Here is a 19778-nt window from a genome sequence, read left to right as displayed (position 1 = left end):
CATGTAGTCAGCATAGTTTCCTCAAGGTAAAATCTTGCCTGACAAGTATATTTGAATTTTTTTGAAGAAAGAATAAGCAGGATAGACAACGGAAAATTGGTTCATCTTGTGTACTTGGATTTTTGGAAGTCCTTTGACAAGATGCCACACACGGAGCTGCGTTACAAACTACTCGCCCATGGTATTACATTGAATATCCTAACATGGATAAAAGAGATCAGGGTATGAAGGGTCCCAGCCCGAAACATCGACTGCTTACTCTTTTCCTTAGATGCTGCCGAGCCCACTGAGATCCTCTCGCATCTTGTGTGTTGCATGAAGGGAGCTTTTTCTGGTTGGCTGCCGGTAACTCATGATGTTGCACAGGGGCCTGTGTTGGGACCGATTCGTTGTACATTATACGTTAATGATTTGGATGATAGAATTGTTGGCTTTGATGCAGACTTTGCAGATGATACGAAGATACGTGGAAGGCAAGGTGTGTTTGAGGAAGTGGAGCAACTACAGAAGGACCCAGACAGATTAGGAGAATGGGGAAAGAAGTGGAGATGGAATGCATTGTCGGTAAGTGTATGGTCATGCACATTGACAGAATAAATGAAAGGTTAACTATTTTTTTAAATGGGGAGAAAATACAGAGTAAATACAAAAAAATACAGAGGAGCAAAATGACTTGGGAAACCTTGTTTAAGATTCCCTCAAAGATAATTTCCAAATTGAGACTCAGAAAAGATGACCAGTGCAGGTTGACCTCACACCTACTCATTGTCTTCTCCTGTCCATACTACACCAACTGCTGCCACTGGGCTACAAACGTGCAGGAGCAGTGTGGGGTTAAGTGTGTTGCATGCTGCCTCGGCTGGGGCTCGAACCAATGACCTTCAGATCGCTAGCCCAAAGCCTTAACCAATTGGCCACACACCCCACTCACTGTCCTAAGTCCAATAGTGATTGCTGTCTGTGCGACGTTTACCGCCGCCTTAATTAGGCCTCTATCTACGATCTTTCTCTGGTTCTACATATTTGGCATATTCAGCCCAGAATTGTGCAACAGGTTGTAGAGTCAATGTAGGAGGAGGTCAATTAAAAACAGATAACATTTCTTCACGTGGAACATGGTGTTCTCATTGGATCTCGTTGCGTCTGCACCTTGTGGTTGGAAAACCGGTCTTCTCAGTCTCCTGCGGTGGAACAGTCTTGTCGCTTTCTGTGGACAGAACGAAACGGTTAACACGAATCTAGATCATGCAATGACACCACATCCGACTCCCTCCCCCCAATTCACTTATAACCTTTGAAGGGATTTGGATTGAGATATGAATGGGATTTCCCACAGAATAAATTTTGTCGTTGGTATCAGTGTTTGACAACAAAACTGGAGATGAGCCCAAACATTGATTCAGTTATTCAGTTGGAAACTTTATGATGACGTAACAATATAGGTCGTGTTGTTGACAGGAAGATGGTATTGGGCTATAGGATAATATTGATAAAGTAGTATGGTACTTAGATTCAGACCGTGAGCATATGAAATAGCATCAGACTTTCAGCATTCAGCTCTTCTATTCTGCTCTGCTATCCCATCGTGGTTGATTTATTATCCCTAACAACCCTGTTCTCCTGTCCTCATCCCGTCATCTTTGACACCCTTACTATTCAGGAACCCAACAATCTCTGCTTTAAGTATTCCCACAGGCATTGATGGCTGTAAATCCCACAGATTCAGCATCCTCTGGCTCAGGAAATCCCTCGGAATATCCGTTCTAAAGGAAAATCCTCTATGAATGGCAGAGTGAATTTAATCCTGTCTGTGATTCAGTTTCTAGGATACAGGTATTTGAATATCAGATTTCTTAGGATGAATCTGGAAGAGAGGGAAATGGATACAAAAATCATAGAAACTAAGTAAATGAAACGTGTTGGGGACAGTAACAGATCGAGTCTGTAATTTAAGGAGGAACCTGATTATCAATGATATTAGAGACATGGAAATCATTTGAATACTTTTCAGTGTTAATATGTTTGAAGTTGATACACTACAGTTTAAACTGGATTATTGTTAAGGGAGATGGCTGCAGAGATTCAGTCAAGAGCTAAATCTCTGAGGGATTTCGCCTGATGGACGAGTCTTGTGTAGACCAAGAGACCAGATTCACCCTGGGTTGACTACACTACCTGATCCCAGTGCACGTGGGATGGCTAGAGCCTAAACGTTCCCGTATTGTTGTTTCTTCTGGGTTCCAGAGTGTCCTTTTGTGCACATCAACATTAGATTTGTAATTAGAATGTAGAACATTCCAGCACAGTACAGGCCCTTCGGCCCTCGATGTTATGCCAACCTGTCAGCCTTCTCTAAGCTCAATCTATTATTTATCATTTTGTTATTTACAGATACAACGACCCACCGAGTCGTGACACCCAGAAACTCAGGGATGTAATCCCAGCCGAATCACAGGACGGTTCACAATGAACAATTAATCTGATAACTGGAAAAATTTTGGACCGTGGGAGGAAGCCAGAGCACCCTGGAAACCGATGCTCACATGGGAAGAGCGTACATTCTTTCTAACAAGGGGTGCCAGATGCTCTAACCCTTTCTTCTAGTTCTGCCGAAGGGTCTCTGCCCGAAACGTCGACTGTACTTTTTCCATAGATGCTGCCTGGCCTGCTGAGTTCCTCCAGCATTTTGTGTGTGTCACTTTAATTTACACTATCTGCAGGTTTTCTCTCGTTTGCTCCTACACATCCATACATTTGTCTATCATTTAGTGGCTGTTTAGCGGGTATGTTTAATCCGAAAGGTTATCTCAAAATGCTAAATAGTCTACAAACTCTTCTGCAGGAGTCACTCTTATGATGCAATGAGTATTTTCTATGGTGCTTCCACAAACAGCAAACGACAAGTACTGACTGGGATGCCTCAAGTGTTTGAGCCAGTTCCCAACGTCCCCCGACTGTCTGAGTGAATCGGATTTCAGTCACGTCACGGCAAGAGCCTTCAGCATTAGTACATACAGTACCTGAGTTTGTCACCGTAGAGAACGGCACCCATCACTAAAAGGGCGAGAGTTTTCAGTCCGAGTGGGATACACAACATCAGCACGGTTTCAGAAGCGCCTGTCCCTGAAGTGAAAGTGAGAGAGGTCAATCCAGACTCAGGCAAAGGGGGAGAGACCAATAATGTAGACTGATTAAAATCTGTAGGTGTGTAGATGAATTTATCATTTAGCAGATTTTTACTGAAGAAGCTACAGATGATAACTTGTGTGTGAAGGAATAAAAAAAAAGGGTATTAATAAGAATGCAGAGATCAGAGTAACAAGAATTAAACATTTGAACAAAAAGTTTTAACCTGTAGTAAGCCCCTAGATCATAAGGTACAGGAGCAGGTCTGGGCCATTCGGCCCATCGAGTCTATTCCGCCATGCCATCATGTCCAGTTTGTTATCATGTTTGCTGTTGTGTGCTGGGGCAGCAGGCTGAGGGTAGCAGACACCAACAGAATCAACAAACTCATTCGTAAGGCCAGTGATGTTGTGGGGGTGGAACTGGACTCTCTGACAGTGGTGTCTGAAAAGAGGATGCTGTCCAAGTTGCATGCCATCTTGGAAAATGACTCCCATCCACTCCATAATATACTGGTTAGGCACAGGAGTACATTCAGCCAGAGACTCATTCCACCGAGATGCAACACTGAGCGTCATAGGAAGTCATTCCTGCCTGTGGCCATCAAACTTTACAACTCCTCCCTCGGGGTGTCAGACACCCTGAGCCAATAGGCTGGTCCTGGACTTATTTCCACTTGGCATGATTAACTTATTATTATTGAATTATTTATGGTTTTATATTGCTATATTTCTACACTATTCTTGGTTGGTGCAGCTATAACAAAACCCAATTTCGCTTGGGATCAATAAAGTATATCTGTCTATCTGTTATTCTTCTCAACTCCATTCTACTGCCATCTCCCATAAAATTTGATGTCCTTTCTAATCAAGAAGTTCTCAACCTCCACTTAAAGACCAAGATTTGACCTTCACTGTCATCTGTGGCAATGAATTCCTCAGATTCACCACCGTCTGGCTAAATAATTTCCCCACAACTCTGTTCTAAAGGGACGTTGTTCTATCCTGAGGTTGTGTCCTCTGGGTACTCCAGTTTCCTCCCACAGTCTCAGGATGGACCGGCTCGTCGGTTAATTGGACATTGTAAATCGTCGTGGGTTCAATAGGTGGGTTTCTGGGTGGTGTGGCTCGTTGGGTCGGAAGGGCCTGTTCCGTGCTGTATCTCTAAATGAATAAACAAATAAATAATGAGGTGGAGAGTCCATCTTATCGTACTGGGGGACCACTCTGTAGTTATAACTGTAGGATAAAAGCTGTCCTTCAGCCTGGTGGTCCGTGCATCCAGGCTGTTGTACCTTCTGCCCACTGGGAGAGGGCCAAAGAGAGAATGTCCAGGGTGGATGGGAGGGTCTCTGATTTTGCAGTCTGTTTCACAGAGACGGTGAGAAGTGTAGACAGAATCCATGGAGGGGGCTGGCTTCTGTCTTGATCAATGTGACAGGTTGAGCCCTGTAATCGTGTCCTGTCTGCCTCCTCCCCCTGACATTCTGCAGAATCACAATCAGGATTAGGATAATTTCACCGGCTTGTGTTTTGTGCGGCAGTACATTGCAATCATCATCATCGGTATGTGCTGTGTTGTGTGATGTGGGCAATCACAGTCTCTTAACCATGATGAACACACACAAAATGCTGGAGGAACTCAGCAGGCCAGGCAGCAAGATGGGTGACGGCAGCCATTATCAGTGCATTTCAGAGATTGCCTGCCTGGTGTCAGTGGTCCAGAGGACCATAGGATATAGGAGCAGAAGTAGGCCTTTCAGCCCATTGAGTCTGTTCTGCCATTCAATCATGGGCTGATTCAATTCTTCCAGTCATCCCCACTCCCCTGCCTTCTCCCCATACCCTTTGATGCCCTGGCTAATCAACAACCTATCTATCTCTGCCTTAAATACACCCTGTGACTTGGCTTCCACAGCCGCTCGTGGCAACAAATTCCACAGATTTATCACCCTCTGACTAAAGTAATTTCTCCACATCTCTGTTCTAAATGAACATCCTTCAATCCTGAAGTCGTGGTATTTGTCCTAGAATTGTTACGGTGCTGATCGTTTATTCCCTAGTATCCTATAATTTCCTTTGATTGTGCCATGGTTCTGACCGTTAATTTCCCAATTGCTTCTAATTTTCTTTGATGACAGCACACCTATTTTCCATCAGGACCTGCAGTATAAGAACCCTGGTGTTACAAACCCCAGTTGCCAGATCGTTGGTCTTTTTCCTGTCTGATAACTAACGTTTCCCAACCGCTTAGAACCATTTGTTCCAAGTTCAGCTCCAGTTTGAAGGTTTACCTGTGAGACTCTGTCTCTCTGAGTCAAGTCTCAGTGTCTAGGCTCCGTATCAATGTTCCTCCTGTTTGCTGTCTAACGTTCACGTCCGCGTCTGCATCCTAACTCAATAGAAAACCTACAGCACAATACAGACCATTCGGCCCACAAAGTTGTGCTGAACATGTCACTACCTCAAAAATTACTAGGCTTGACTATAGCCCACTATTTTACTAAGCTCCATGTACCTATCTAAAAGTCTCTTAAAAGACCCTATCGTATCCACCTCCACCACTGTTGCTGGCAGCCCATTCCATACGCTCACCAGTCTCTGAGTAAAAAACTTGCCCCTGACATCTCCTCTGTACCTACTCCCCAGCACCGTAAACTTGTGTCCGCTTGTGGCAACCATTTCAGCCCCGGGAAACAGCCTCTGATGATCCACACGATCAATGCCTCTCATTATCTTATACACCTCAATCAGGTCACCTCTCATCCTCCATCACTCCAAGGAGAAAAGGTCGAGTTCACTCAACCTATTCTCATAAGGCATGCTCCCCAATCCAGGCAACATCCTTGTAAATCTCCTCTGCACCCTTTCTATGGCTTCCACATCCTTCCTGTAGTGAGGCAATCAGAACTGAGTACAGTACTCAGAGTGGGGTCTGACCAGGGTCCTATATAGCTGCAACATTACCTCTTGGCTCCGAAATTCAATTCCACGATTGATGAAGGCCAATACACCATACACCTTCTCAAGCACAGAGTCAACCTGCGCAGCTGCTTTGAGCTTCCTATGGACTCAGACCCCAAGATCCCTCTGATCCTCCACACTGCCAAGAGTCTTACCATTAATACTATATTCTGCCATTATATTTGACCTACCAAAATGAACCACTTCACACTTATCTGGGTTGAACTCCATCAGCCACTTCTCAGCCCAGTCTTGCATTTTATCGATGTCCTGCTGGAACCTCTGACAGCCCTCCACACTATCCACAACACACCTAACCTTGTGTCATGAACAAATTTACTAACCCATCCCTCCACTTCCTCATCCAGGTCATTTATAAAAATCACGAAGAGTAAGGGTCGCAGAACAGATTTCTGAGGCACACCACTCGTCACCGACCTCCATGCAGATTATGACCCGTCTAGAACCACTCTTTGCCTTCTGTGGGCAAGCCAATTCTCAATTCACAAAGCAATGTCCACTTGGATCCTGTGCCTCCTTACTTTCTCAAGAAGCCTTGCATGGGGTACCTTATCAAATGCCTTGCTGAAATCCATATACACTACATCTACAGCTCTCCCTACATCAATGCGTTTAGTCACATCCTCAAAAAATTCAATCAGGCTCATAAGGCGCAACCTGCCTTAGACAAAGCCATGCCGACTACTCCTAATCATGTTATACCTCCAAATTTTCATAAAACCTTCCTCTCAGGATCTTTTCTATCAGCTTTCCAACAACTGAGGTAAGACTCACTGGTCTATAATTTCCTGGGCTATCTCTACTCCCCTTCTTGAATAAAGGAACAACATCCGTGACCCTCCAATCCTCCAGAACCTCTCCCGTCCCCATTGATGATGCAAAGATTGTCGCCCATGCCTGTGTCCTGCACTTGGGTTCTCCTCATTCGCCACGTTCCATTGCAACAGAACGATCTGGCCACAATGGACCCAGTGGATATGAATACCCTGTAACAAACCCTCGCTAGCCAGGGCTCCCTGCTGGGTCTGCACGATCAACTTCTCCGGGAGGTCATGGAGAACCTCCGTTCCCTGTCTGTGAACGTAAAGAAGATTGGTGACCAGGTGGACCGAGTATCCACTCATTTTACCCCATCCACTCCTGGAACTCTGTCTAACCAACCCAGCCAGTCTGTAGTGGCAACCCCTACGTGTCAGCAACACCCACGCCAAGAGAGCCTCACGTACCTGAACCAGAACACTCCACTGGGGATTTGGGGAAGTGCCGGGCCTTCCTTCTGCAATGCTCTTTGGTGTTTGATCAGACAAGTCAAAGATCGCTTATATCATGGGGTTGTTGCGGAGAAGTGCCTTAGTGGGGGCTACAGCTGTTTGGGACAAACAGCCGGATATCTGCTCTTCATTCCCCACCTTTATCACAGAAATGAGAAAGATCTTTGACCTCCCCGTCCGTGGTAAAGCTGTTGCTAAGTGTCTACTTACTTCTGTCAGGGCTCACGCAGTGTTGCTGAATATTCCATGGAATTCTGGACATTAGCGGGTGGAACTCGGGGTGGAACGATGAGGCACTCCAAGGGGTATTTCCGAATGGCCTCAGCGACATGGTGAAAGATAGTGAACTCTGTCCGCTCCAGTGGACTCTGGCGCTGAGGGAAACCTTTTGGATGGAAACATATCTTCCTGGGCTGGAATTCCTCCGGAGCTGTTGAGTATCCCTCTGGAAGCCCAGGCACTGGATGGTAGACTACTGGCCCAAGTCACACACTGCACACCATCCCCTGTCTCTTACTCTCTCTGGGAACCATCGGGAACAGGGACAATTTAACCTAATTTCCTCTCCTCAAGCTCCTATTGTTCTTGAGTACCCTGGTTAAGCTGCCATAATCCCCACATCGACTGGTCCACCTGGAAGATAGTCAGCTGGAGTCCGTTCTGTCACTCCACTTGTCTACAGTCGGCCCTTTCTCCTGTCAAAGTCACCGCAAACTTGTCTGCTTCTGAAACCCCTGACTTATCCAAGGTTCCAGCAGAGTATTATGATTTGGGACAAGTGTTTAGTAAATAACGGGCCCTTTTCCCTGCCTCCACTCCAACCTTACGATTGTACTATTGACCTTCTCCCCAGTGCCCCTGTACCTACCAGTCGGCTGTATAACCTGTCCCGGCCAGAGAGGAAGCAATGGAGGCTTACCTAAATGAATCTCTCACAGCAGGCATAACCCGACCCTCATCCTCCCCTGTTGGCGCAGGTTTCTTCTTTGTGTGGACGAAAGGCGGTTGACTGTGCCCCTGCATTGACTACCAAGGCCTAAACAGCATAACTATAAAGAACAAGTATCCACTGCCCCTTATCAACTCTGCTTTCCAACCACTTCACGGAGCCACCATCTTCTCCAAGTTGGACCTACGAAGTGCCTACCACCTGCTCAGGATAAAGGAGGGAGATGAGATGAAAACAGCATTTAACACCCCTCTTGGTCACTACGAATACCTGGTCATGCCATTCGGCCTCACCAATGCCCCGGCCATTTTCCAAGCCCTGATAAACAATGTCCTTAGAGACTTTATTAACCGTTTTGTGTTTGTTTATTTGGATGACATCTTAATCTTCTCCCGCCGTCTTCAGGAACACACCCACCATGTCTGTCAGGTTCTGCAGAGACTTTGGGAGAACAAAGTATCATTAAAGCTGAGAAGTGAGAGTTTCATGTCCCCTCAGTCAGCTTCTTAGGGTACATCATCGAAAGCGGACGAGTGAGAGTGGATCCCGAAAAGATCCGGGCGGTGGCGGAGTGGCCAAGACCCACGACGCTCAAGCAAACTTGGGTTTGCAAACTTCTATCGTCGTTTCATCAGGGATTACAGCCGGGTGGCAGTGCCCCTTACTCGACTCACACTCTCACTCTCTATTTTCTGCCGACCAGTCAATGCTCCACCCATGCTAGTAACGTCCCTGTAATTCCATGGGCTCTTATCTTGCTAAGCAGCCTCATGTGTGACACCTTGTCAAAGGCCTTTTGGAAATCCAAGTACACCACATCTACTGCATCTCCTTTATCTACCCCGCTTGTAATTTCCTCAAGGAATTGCAGTAGTTTTGTCAGGCAGGATTTTCCTTTCAGGAAACCATGCTGGCTTTGGCCTATCTTGTCATGTGTATAACCAGGACTTGTGATCTGCACCAGCTGCTTATACGAACATCCACCATCTGTTCCCATGGCTTCACTTCACCCTGATTCTGGGCTGGAAGGAGGGGTGGGGGGGCTAAGCAGGTGCTTAGACAGGTGACCTGCAGGCTCGCGGAGGGAAGGAGCATCTTACACCCCCTTAGGTAGAGACACATCTCCACCCCGCCACACGATAATACATTGCAATACGTATTAATAAAAAGACTATAAATTACTGTAACACGTTGTACGGTTTCACTGCTAATGTAATGGCATCACTGTGATGTTCCACCGCTGAGGTAATGGTTTCTCTGGAGCAGCAATGTTTGGGTTGTAACTGGAGATAACGGGGCATGTTTGTGAATGAGAGGGATGTTGTTCTTTCTTGTGTGTCTGGGAGCCGGGAATTCAGAGACTTCTGCTGGGGAGAGATGAGGAGAGAAGATGTGAATGAAGAGAGAAGGTAGACCGCTGGATGGAATGGAGTTGGAGTGAGGGTCCAAAGGTCAGTGACGATCGGAGGAGGTCATTGGTGGATGATCGACCTTATCAGTGGGCTCCAATGTTTGCAAATTCGACTGTTTCAGGAGAATGGGCCCTTTTCTTTTTTTTTGTTTCTTTACAATAAGAAATATATATCTATATGTATAATTTTAAATTATGTAGAACAAAAAGAGGGGAAAAAAGGGAAAAAAAAGGGAAAAAAAGGACATTCTTCTGATTGTCCATTCAGAAATCTGACAACAGAAAGGAAGCTCTTCCTGAAACTTTGAGCTCTTCCGTTGAGATTGTTAAGAACACCAAATTTCTTGGTGTTCACCTGGCGGAGAATCTCACCTGGTCCCTCAACACCAGCTCCATAGCCAAGAAAGCCCAGCAGCGTCTCTACTTTCTGCGAAGGCTGAGAAAACTGCATCTCCCACCCTCCATCCTCACCACATTCTGCAGGGGTTGTATCGAGAGCATCCTGAGCAGCTGCATCACTGCCTGGTTTGGAAATTGCACCATCTCGGATCGCAAGACCCTGCAGCAGATGGTGAAGTCAGCTGAGAAGATCATTGGGGTCTCTCTTCCTGCATTACAGACATTTACACCACGTGCTGCACCCACAAAGCTAACAGCATTGTGAAGAACCCCACACACCCCTCGCACAAACTCTTCTCCCTCCTGCGATCTGGCAAAAGGTACCAAACCATTCGGGTTCTCACGAACAGACTGTGCAACAGTTTCTTTCCCCAACTGATCAGACTCCTCAATACCCAGAGTCCAGACTGGTGGTTGCTAACCCATCGATCGCGATCGACTGGTCGATCTTTGAGATCTTCCCAGTAGATCCCAAAAAGAATGAAAAATAAATACACAAATACTGTTGAGAGATTGTTACTGGGTTGCGGGGTTTTAGTTCTGTTCTTTCTGCCCAGTGCGCATGTGTGTAGCTCCCCCGCCATGCACTACACAGTGTACTTCAGTGGTCCCCAACCACCGGGCCGTGAAGAAACGATATGAATCAGCTGCACCTTTCCTCATTCCCTGTCACGCCCACTGTTGAACTTGAACGTACGCGAGGTCGTCAGTCGCCTAAACGCAGAGATACCCTCGCGCCAGGGATCACTGATTGGCCTCGCGTGGCCGGTGGGAAGTGCCGTTGCTACTGGCCTGGAGCACGGATAGATGGGAGCTGCTTCTAAACTTGCTTAGCACACCAAATGTTCGTGGGGAACCTGGTGCTAAAATATTCGCAGATGACCTAATTCGGGCTCAGGGTTTCGTAAGTAGCAGAGCAGCTACCTCGCTGCGATCTACTGAAAGTCATCCCTCAAGACATCCCTTTGTCGGCCGATAGATCCTACAAGAGGGGCGGGCGCGTCCTGTCGCACTCCTCGCTCGGTCGGTCACTCTCTCCGGACTGCGACCGCTGCAGCCCCGGCACGGGGACCTCCAGCCCTCACCTTGTCCTCTCACCCCACCCACGACCAGCCACACCTGGGCAAGGCGTCTGGCGGCGGGCGGGTGGGAGGCTGGAGTTCGGGCCCAGAGGCTGTCTAATGAGGCAATGAAGCTGCTTCAAAACTGCTTCGGTACCCTGAGTCCAAGTACCCTGTACTTAGAGACAAACCGGTTGAGGTTTTTCAGCGGAAAAAACGTGAGCAAGTGGGACAGAAGCTAAGTGCTGAGAGCCAAGGAAACTAAATAGCGGAATAGACTGGACAAAAGGAACCGGCTTCGAGTATCGCTGTATTCCGGTCGTGATTAACACCCCCACCCCCCCATCCGTCGGCTGGTCCACAAGAATATTGTCGATGTTAAACCGGTCCGTGGTGCAAAAAACGGTGGTGACCCCTGGTGTACACACATTATTTGGACTTCTGGGTTGCGGGGTTTTATTTCCGGTCTTTTCTGTTCGATGTGCATGCATGTGACTAACCGATTTAGTAGGGTTGATCTTGGGCTTAAAAAGTTTGGTGACCACTAGTCTAGACTGATATCTACATCATTTATTATTATATTGGAATTTGTCCTCTACTGTGCCTATTGTCTTGTTTATTAATTATTGTACTGCCCTGCACTGTTTTGTGCACTTTATGTAGTCCTGTGCAGGTCTGTAGTCTAGTACAGTTTTTATGTGGTTTTATGTAGCCTAGTGTAGCCTTGTGCTGTTTCACATAGTCTAGTGTAGTTTTGTGTTGTTTCATGTAGCACCAGGGTTCTGGAGAAAAGTTGTTTTGTTTTTACTGTGTACTGTACTAGCAGTCTATGGTCGAAATGACAAAATAACTTGAATTGACTTGACCTGAGTGTGAGTCGTCTCTGGGAAGCTTCCTGATCCTCCGTTAGAACTCCACTCATTCCTCCCAGGCTCAGGCAAGGCCCCGCCAGGGGACCATTGAAGGTCTGGGGGCCACCCTGTATGAGGGACCGTCTGAGATGGAGATGTGGTGGGGAAATGGAACTCATCACCAGCTGAGGCTGGGAGTGGCCGATATAACATTCATCCCCGGAGACTGGACACATAATACAATGGGTGCTGGAGGTTCTGACCCATCCCTGAACACTGCAGAAGATGCCGAGATGGTGTGGGAGAGAGCAGAGGCCTCTGTGGACGTGCTGGAGTCCGTCGTGGGTTGGGGACAGGCGCCTCCTATGGGTGCTGCCTTCCTCTTTTGCTCAGTGCTGCCCCCCAGTGTTCACTTAGTGAGAGACAAGCTGGACCAGGACAATATCCAATCTACCATCCAGCTCCAAGCCAGACCACTCAGGAACTTGGGCTATATTATGTCTTTTTGTGACTGTATGCTTTTCTGCGATCGTAACGATGTGTACTGTGTGCTGTTGCTACTCTGCTTTACACCTTGTCCCTGGAGGAACACTGTTTTGTTTTGCTGTACGCACGTGTGGCTGATTGACAATTAAACTTGAACTTGAATGTGGTGACGGGTTCTTTTCCGAGTCTGATCTACAGTCAGATCTCACTCGGGGACAGACAGATAAACCCGGGGGTGGGGTTGATTAGAGAAAGGATAATGGTAGCAGGCTTCCCCCCACACACCCCTAAAACCCACCCCGTACCCTCCAGAATGTGTCAATGGTTTCTTACCTGGTCTGACCTGCAGCTGGATCTCACTCTGGATCACATGGATATACGGGGGATTGATGTTGGATGAATCATCATGCTCGCTTTTCCTGAACTCAGCCAGACACAGGTAGCTGTGACTGTCCTCCACTCTCAGCTGCTTTATCCTGATCCAGGCGTTTCCCAGCTCTGGGTCCCCGACGAGCTTGTACCGAGTCACTCCGTTTTCCGCTGCCCACGATCCATTTCGATAATGCCTGAAGGTGACGATGTGTTGGTAGGGATCCTTCCTCATCCACGTCACCGTGTGTGCAGTGAGTCGTCTCTGCTGAGGCCGTGTGAACACACAGGGTAACGTGGCCGAAACTCCTTCAGTCCCATTCAGCACTGGAACACTCTCGCCGGGAGCTGAGGGAAGGACAGGTGCCTGAATATATCAGTTAACCCCCACCAAACATGTTTAACCACTGACAAAATTTCCAGCCAACAAAACAATAAATACTCCCCTCAATGACCACCAGAATGAAAAGACCCCCACATGTGTCTCACTCATTGCAAACCCATTCAAACTAGGGAAACTCTTTCGAATATAAAACAGCCCCATCGGACTGGAGGCAGAGAAGCCTAAATCTCACACCACCACGTTCAGGAACAGCTAATTCCCTTCAATCATTCAGTTGTTGAACCAACTGACACCAACACTAATCAGTGGAGTGTAACAACACTGATCAGTACAGTCTAACAACACCGATCAGTACAATGTAACACCCATTACAGTGAAACAACACATATCAATACACTGCAGCAACACCAATCAGTACAGTGTAACAACACCGATCAGTACAGTATAACACCAATCAGTACAGTGTGACAACTCTAGTCAGTACAGTGCAACAATACTAATCACTACAGTGTGAATACACTAGTCAGTACAGTGTAACAACACTAGTCACTACTGTGCAATAATGCTAATGACTAAAGTATATCAACATTAACCACTAATGTTGTTATACCACTAGTGTAAGAACATCAGTCACTACATTGTAACAACACTAGTCACTGTAGTGTGACCACTCTATTCACTAAAGTGTAATAACACTACTCACTACAGAGTAACATCTCTAGTCACAACAGCATAACAACACTAGGCATAACAGTGTCATAGCACTAGTCACTACAGAATTATAACACTACTCAGTACAGTGTAAAAACACTAGTCACTGCAGTATAACAACACTAATCAGTACAGTATGACAACACAATCACCACAATGAAGCAACACCAGTCAGTATTGTATAACACTAGTCACTATATTGTAACAACACTAATCAATACAGAGTAATAATACTGATCAATACTTACTATACTGAAAGTGTTCTACAACCTGAGCTGGTGTGTTTGAGAAGGAATTCTACAGTGAACCCTGCTTTCTACAAAGATAGTGCACTGAGCTGTTTACTGTTTACCTGTGCTGCAAACTACATGCATTCTCAGTTATACTTAAAGAGTAGGGGTCTCAGGATAGATCCTTGTGGCACTCCACTAGTCACCGACCTCCAGGCAGAATACTTTCCTTCCACTACTACCCTCTGCTTTCTTCCTGTAAGCCAATTTTTTATCCAAACAGCCAAGGTTCCATTGATTCCATGCCTCATGACTTTCTGGACGTGTCTCTTGTGGGGGACCTTGTCAAATGCCTTGATAAAATCCATGTAGACCACATCTACTGCCCTACCCTCATCAATTTCTTTTGTTACCTCTTCAAAAAACTCAGTCAGGCTCGTGAGGCATGACCTTCCCTTCACAAAGCCATGTTGACTATCCTTGAGTAGACTGTACCTCTCCAAATGTTCACAGATCCTATCCTTAAGAATCCTTTCCAATAGTTTTCAGAGCACCGACGTAAGACTCACCGGTCTCTAGTTCACAGGATTCTCCCTATTAACATTTTTAAACAAGGGGAGCTACATTTGCCATTCTCCAATCCTCCGGCACCTCCCCTGCAGCCAAAGAGGATTCAAAGATCATAGCTACTGTTCCAGTGATTTCTTCTCTCACCTCCCACAGCAACCTGGGGTATATCACATCCAGTCCTGGGGACTTATCAATTTTGATGTTTTTAAGAAGATCCACTAATTCTTCCTTAATCTCCACATTGTCCAGCACACAGACCTGCTCTATTTCGAACTCACCCTGATCAAGGGAATACTGAATACTGAAGCAAAGTATTCATTTAGGACCTCCCCAACCTCCTGCGCCTCCAGGCACATTTTGCCCTCTTTATCCTTTAGTGGCCCCACCTTCATTCTTGTCATCCTTCTGTTCTTCACATACGCATAGAACGCCTTGGGGTTCTCCTTAATCCTACATGCCTCGGCCTTCTCATGTCCCCTTCGAGCTCTCCTAAGTCCTTTCTTAAGCTTCTTCCTGGCTACCCTATATTTCACATGAGCCCCACCTGCTTCCTGCTTCTTATATCTAACATATGCTTCCTTCTTCCTCTGGACGAGTTGCCTCACATGTTTCGTCAGCCACGGTTCCCTTTTCCTACCATTTTTTCCTTGCCTCAGTGGGACAAACCTATCCTGAACACAGCACAAGTGGTCCCTAAACTTCTCCCACATTACTTCTGTGCTTTCCCCTTTGAACATCTGTTTCCAATTTACTCTCGCTAGTTCCTGCCTCATCCCTTCATTGTTAGCCCTTCCCCAGTTAAGCACTTTCCCATTTTGTCTGTTTTTATCCTTTTCCTTAGCTCTGCTGAAGCTAAGGGAGTTGTGGTCACTCTCACCAAAATGCTCCCCCACCAAGAGGTCTGTCACCTGACCAGGTTCATTACCCAGAACTAGATCCAGTATGGCCTCGCTTCTCATCGGCCGGTCCACATACTGTGTCAGGAATCCTTCTTGAACACACCTGACAAATTCAGCCCCATCTATCTCCCTTGCAGGCAGGAGATGCCAGTCAATATCAGAGAAGTTGAAATCACCCATAACTACTACCCTGTATTTCCTGCACCATTCTAAAATTTGCCTGCTTATCTGCTCCTCAGTGTCCTGAGGGCTATTTGGGGGCCTGTAGACTACTCCCAGCACAGTGATTGATCCCTTCCTATTTCTGACTTCCACCCACACTGACTCCTTGGACACTCCCTCTGCAGCGTCCTCCCTTTCTATAGCCGTGTTACTATCCCTGACCAGTAATGCTACTCACTCCCCCTTTCTACCTCCCATCCTGTTCCTTTTAAAACACCTAAACCCTGGTACCTGCATCAGCCAATCCTGCCCTTTCTCCAGCCAAGTTTCAGTAACGGCCACAACATCGTAGTTCCATGTACTGATCCATGCTCGAAGTTCATCCCCTTTATTCCTAATACTCCTAGCACTGAAATAGACACATTTCAGCCCCTCTAAATGGCTACGTTTATGTTTTGTCCCCTGCCTGTCCTTCCTCACCAACTCAGAACACATAGCATCATGCCCTTGTCCTTCTACCCTAATCTCTGCACTCACATTCTGATTCCCACCCCCCTGCCAAACTAGTTTAAACCCTCCCCAATAGCTCCAGCAAACCTGCCCGCCAGGATATTGCTCCCTTTCCAGTTCAGGTGCAGCCCGTCCTTTTTGTACAGGTCAGACCTTCCCCAGAAGAGATCCCAATGATCCAGAAATCTGAACCCCTGCCCCCTGCACCAACTCTTCAGCCACGCATTCATCTGCCATAACTTCCTGTTCCTACCCTCTCTGTCTCGTGGCACAGGCAGCAGTCCCGAGATTACCACCCTTGACGTTCTGTATCTGTGTACAGTCAGATGGCAATAAACTTGACCTTGATTGCTGCTTTTCTGATGCAACGCTCTGTGCCTGTGTTGCTGCGGCAACTGGATTTTCACAGCACCTGTGCAGACACGTAGGCAGACGTGCAATGAAAATCGAACCTGCAGCAGCAAGTAAGTTCAGTTCCACTCACCTCATTATAGGAAGGATGAGGAAGCTTTCGAGAGGATGTAGAGGAGATCTACCAGGATGCTGCCTGGACCAGAGAGGATGTTTAATGAGGAAAGGTTGAGCGAGCTGGAGACTTTCTCTTGGGAGTGAAGAAAGATGAGAGGTGACTTGATAGAGGTGAACAAGATGATAAGAGGCATAATCGAGCAGACAGCCAGAGACTTCTCCTGGAAAGTATTGGGGGGATGTCAGAGGTCAGAGGCAGGTTCATTACACAGAGAGTGGAGGGTGTGTAGAACAGATGGAGTTCAACCCAGATAAGTGTGAAGTGATTCATTCTGGTAGGTCAAATTTGAATACAGAATATATGAATGGTAAGACTGGTGGCAGTGTGGAGGATGAGCTGGATCTTGGGGACTCTGTCCATAGGACACTCAAAGCTGCTGCACAGGTTGACAGTGGTGTTAAGAAGGTGTATGGTGGACTGGCATTCATCAGCTGTGGGATGAAGTTCAAGAGCCCTGAGGTAATCTCTCTAGAGTAGGTTACATGGTCAGCACAGCATTGTGGGCCGAATGGCCTGTAATGTGCTGTAGATTTCTGTTTCTATATTCTCTGTAAGAGAGGATCACTGATCCTCCAGGTTCGGGGGTTCAGCTCAGGGTAACAACCCTGACGGGTAAAACAATGTTGTTATGGAAACAGCAATGGAGAATCCTTCGACATCTGAGTGTGACGGTATTCCTGAGTCCCACTCGGGAATTGTATGACTGACAGCAGTGAAAACCGAGAGGAAGCTACTGACACGATGAAGGAAGCCCTGAATGCTGCCAGAGGTGGAGGCCCTTCATTGCTGACTGAAATGGCAGCAGCGTCACGGACCGGGGAGAGGGGGAGGGGGAGAGGGAGAGGGAGGGGGAGAGGGGGAGAGGGAGAGGGAGAGGGGGAGAGGAGAAGGGGGAGTGGGAGAGGGAGAGGGGGAGGGAAGAGGGGGAGGGGAGAGGGGGAGGGGAGAGGGGGAGGGGAGGGGAGAAGGGGGAGTGGGAGAGGGAGAGGGGGAGGGGAGAAGGGGGGAGTGGGAGAGGGAGAGGGGGAGGGGGGGAGAGAGGGGGGGAGGGGGAGAGGGGAGAGAGGGAGTGGGAGGGGGGAGACAAAAAGAGTAAGTGTGTGTGCGTGAGAGAGAGGGAGGTAGAGAGACAGGGAGACTCTCAGACAGGTACGGGGACGTTATAGAAATGGAGGGCTATGTGGGAGGCTAGATTGGTCTTCGAGCAGGTTTAAGGATCAGCACAACATTGTGGGCTGAAGGGCCTGTACGGTGCTGTAGTGTTCGATGTGATAGTGCACATGACAATCACATCTATTTGACATGATCATCCTGCAAAATATACTTGTAAATTATGAATAAAATAAGTTTTCAGGGAGATAAAATGTGAAATGATTAGTGTAGATTTACAACTCAGTGCTTAAACATCGGTCCTCACCTCTCACAGACAGATCTGTTAGAACCGCCGTTTGAAAGTTGCCAACATTGAGCTCCACCCGGCACCGATACCGACCACCGTCACTCCGGTTCAGACGCTCCACCATTATCGAGGCATCTCTCCGACTGAGGTTCCCCACGAATCCGAACCGCCCTCCTCCAGCCTCCTGTGTCGTTGTATCGCACCAGGAGGGGCCGGAACCGGGATATGTCAGTTAAACACCAGTTTTTTGGCACCTGGTTTCTCCCTGTACCAGATCACGGAGCCGCTCAGGGCGACATCAGGAGGTGGGTGGGTGAAAGTACACGGTAACACAGCGGAGGCTCCTTCCACCGCAGAGACCACATCAGCGCCGGACATTGACCAACCAGCGATCGAAAACTCTGCAGAGAGAGAGAGAGTGAGTGAGTGAATGAGAGAGAGTAAGAGAGATAGTGAGATAGAGAGAGATAGTGAGTGAGTGAGAGAGAGAGTGAGATAGAGATAGTGAATGAGAGAGGAGGGAGAGAGAGAGGCAGTGATAGAGAGAGAGAGAGTGAGAAATTGAGTGAGAGAGAGAGAGGTCGATATTTGAACAACAATCTGCTGAAGGAATTCAGCGGTCGAGTTGCATCTGTGGGTGTGAAAGGATGTTGAAGTTTTGGTTTGCATCAGGACTGATAGAGGAGTGTCGAATGGCCAGAGGGAAAGGGGAGGTGAGACAGGAGTCTGAGGGGATAGATGGATTGAGGAGGGTGAGACTGGAATCTGAGTTGATTGATGGACTGAGGAGGGGTGAGAGAGGAGTCAGGGTGATAGAGGAGGGGTGGGAAAGGAATTCTGAGGTGATTGATAGATTGAGGAGGGTGAGACAGGGGTCTGAGGTGATTGAGGATTGAGGAGGGTGAGACAGGGGTCTGAGGTGATTGAGGATTGAGGTGGGGTGTGAGTTTAAGGGCAGGTTGTGCTGGGTAGGGAGGGGGAAGGGAGATGGGAGATGTGGTAAGTGGTGAAAGATGGAGAAGAGGGAAGGAAAGGAGATTCAGATGGAGAGAGGTGATTGTAATCAGTTGTTTGAGGGAGGGCCACCAAGGGCTCACTCTCCAGCCTGATACTCTGAGATGAGAATGGGACCCACTGGGGGAGATGCGTCTGGCAGGTGGAACCGGGTCAAGAGTGGGGAAGGTGGGGAAAGTGGGTGAAAATCTGGGAAACAGACCTGGAGTTTCACTACTGTCACGAGTGGATCTTCAGATGTCAGTGGGCCTGACGACCATCAAACCAGGGGAGTGGTTTACAGACTGGGCCCTGACATGGGGGAGGGGAATCAGAATCAGGTTTAATATCACCGGCATCTGTCGTGAAATTTGTTGTTTTGCCACAGCTGTACAGTGCAAAGCATAAAATAAAAACTATTATTTACATTAAATATATATAAAAATTCAATTCGATAAGCAGTGCAAAGGTTTTGCTGTTGTCCGGGTGAGCCAAGGCCACGTGAGAAGCCAGTGAGATTGCATC

At 47.4% G+C, this 19778-nt stretch overlaps 1 protein-coding gene across 1 annotated transcript; it reads right to left on the bottom strand.

Annotated features, from left to right (window-relative positions):
• Positions 1–598: 598 nt before the first annotated feature.
• Positions 599–18491, bottom strand: LOC140728822 (sialic acid-binding Ig-like lectin 15). The gene is made up of 4 exons (XM_073047794.1): positions 18279–18491; positions 12872–13255; positions 3021–3123; positions 599–1207 (listed from the first exon to the last, which is right to left on the bottom strand). Exons 1-4 carry the CDS (start codon positions 18382–18384, stop codon positions 1174–1176), a joined length of 627 nt encoding a protein of 208 aa, XP_072903895.1. The 5' UTR covers positions 18385–18491; the 3' UTR covers positions 599–1173.
• Positions 18492–19778: the final 1287 nt, after the last annotated feature.

Source organism: Hemitrygon akajei, chromosome 6 (assembly GCF_048418815.1).
Source record: "Hemitrygon akajei chromosome 6, sHemAka1.3, whole genome shotgun sequence".
Taxonomy (NCBI): domain Eukaryota; kingdom Metazoa; phylum Chordata; class Chondrichthyes; order Myliobatiformes; family Dasyatidae; genus Hemitrygon; species Hemitrygon akajei.
The sequence above is the reverse complement of the archived record's forward strand: the minus strand, read 5'-3'. Positions and strand labels throughout refer to the sequence as shown.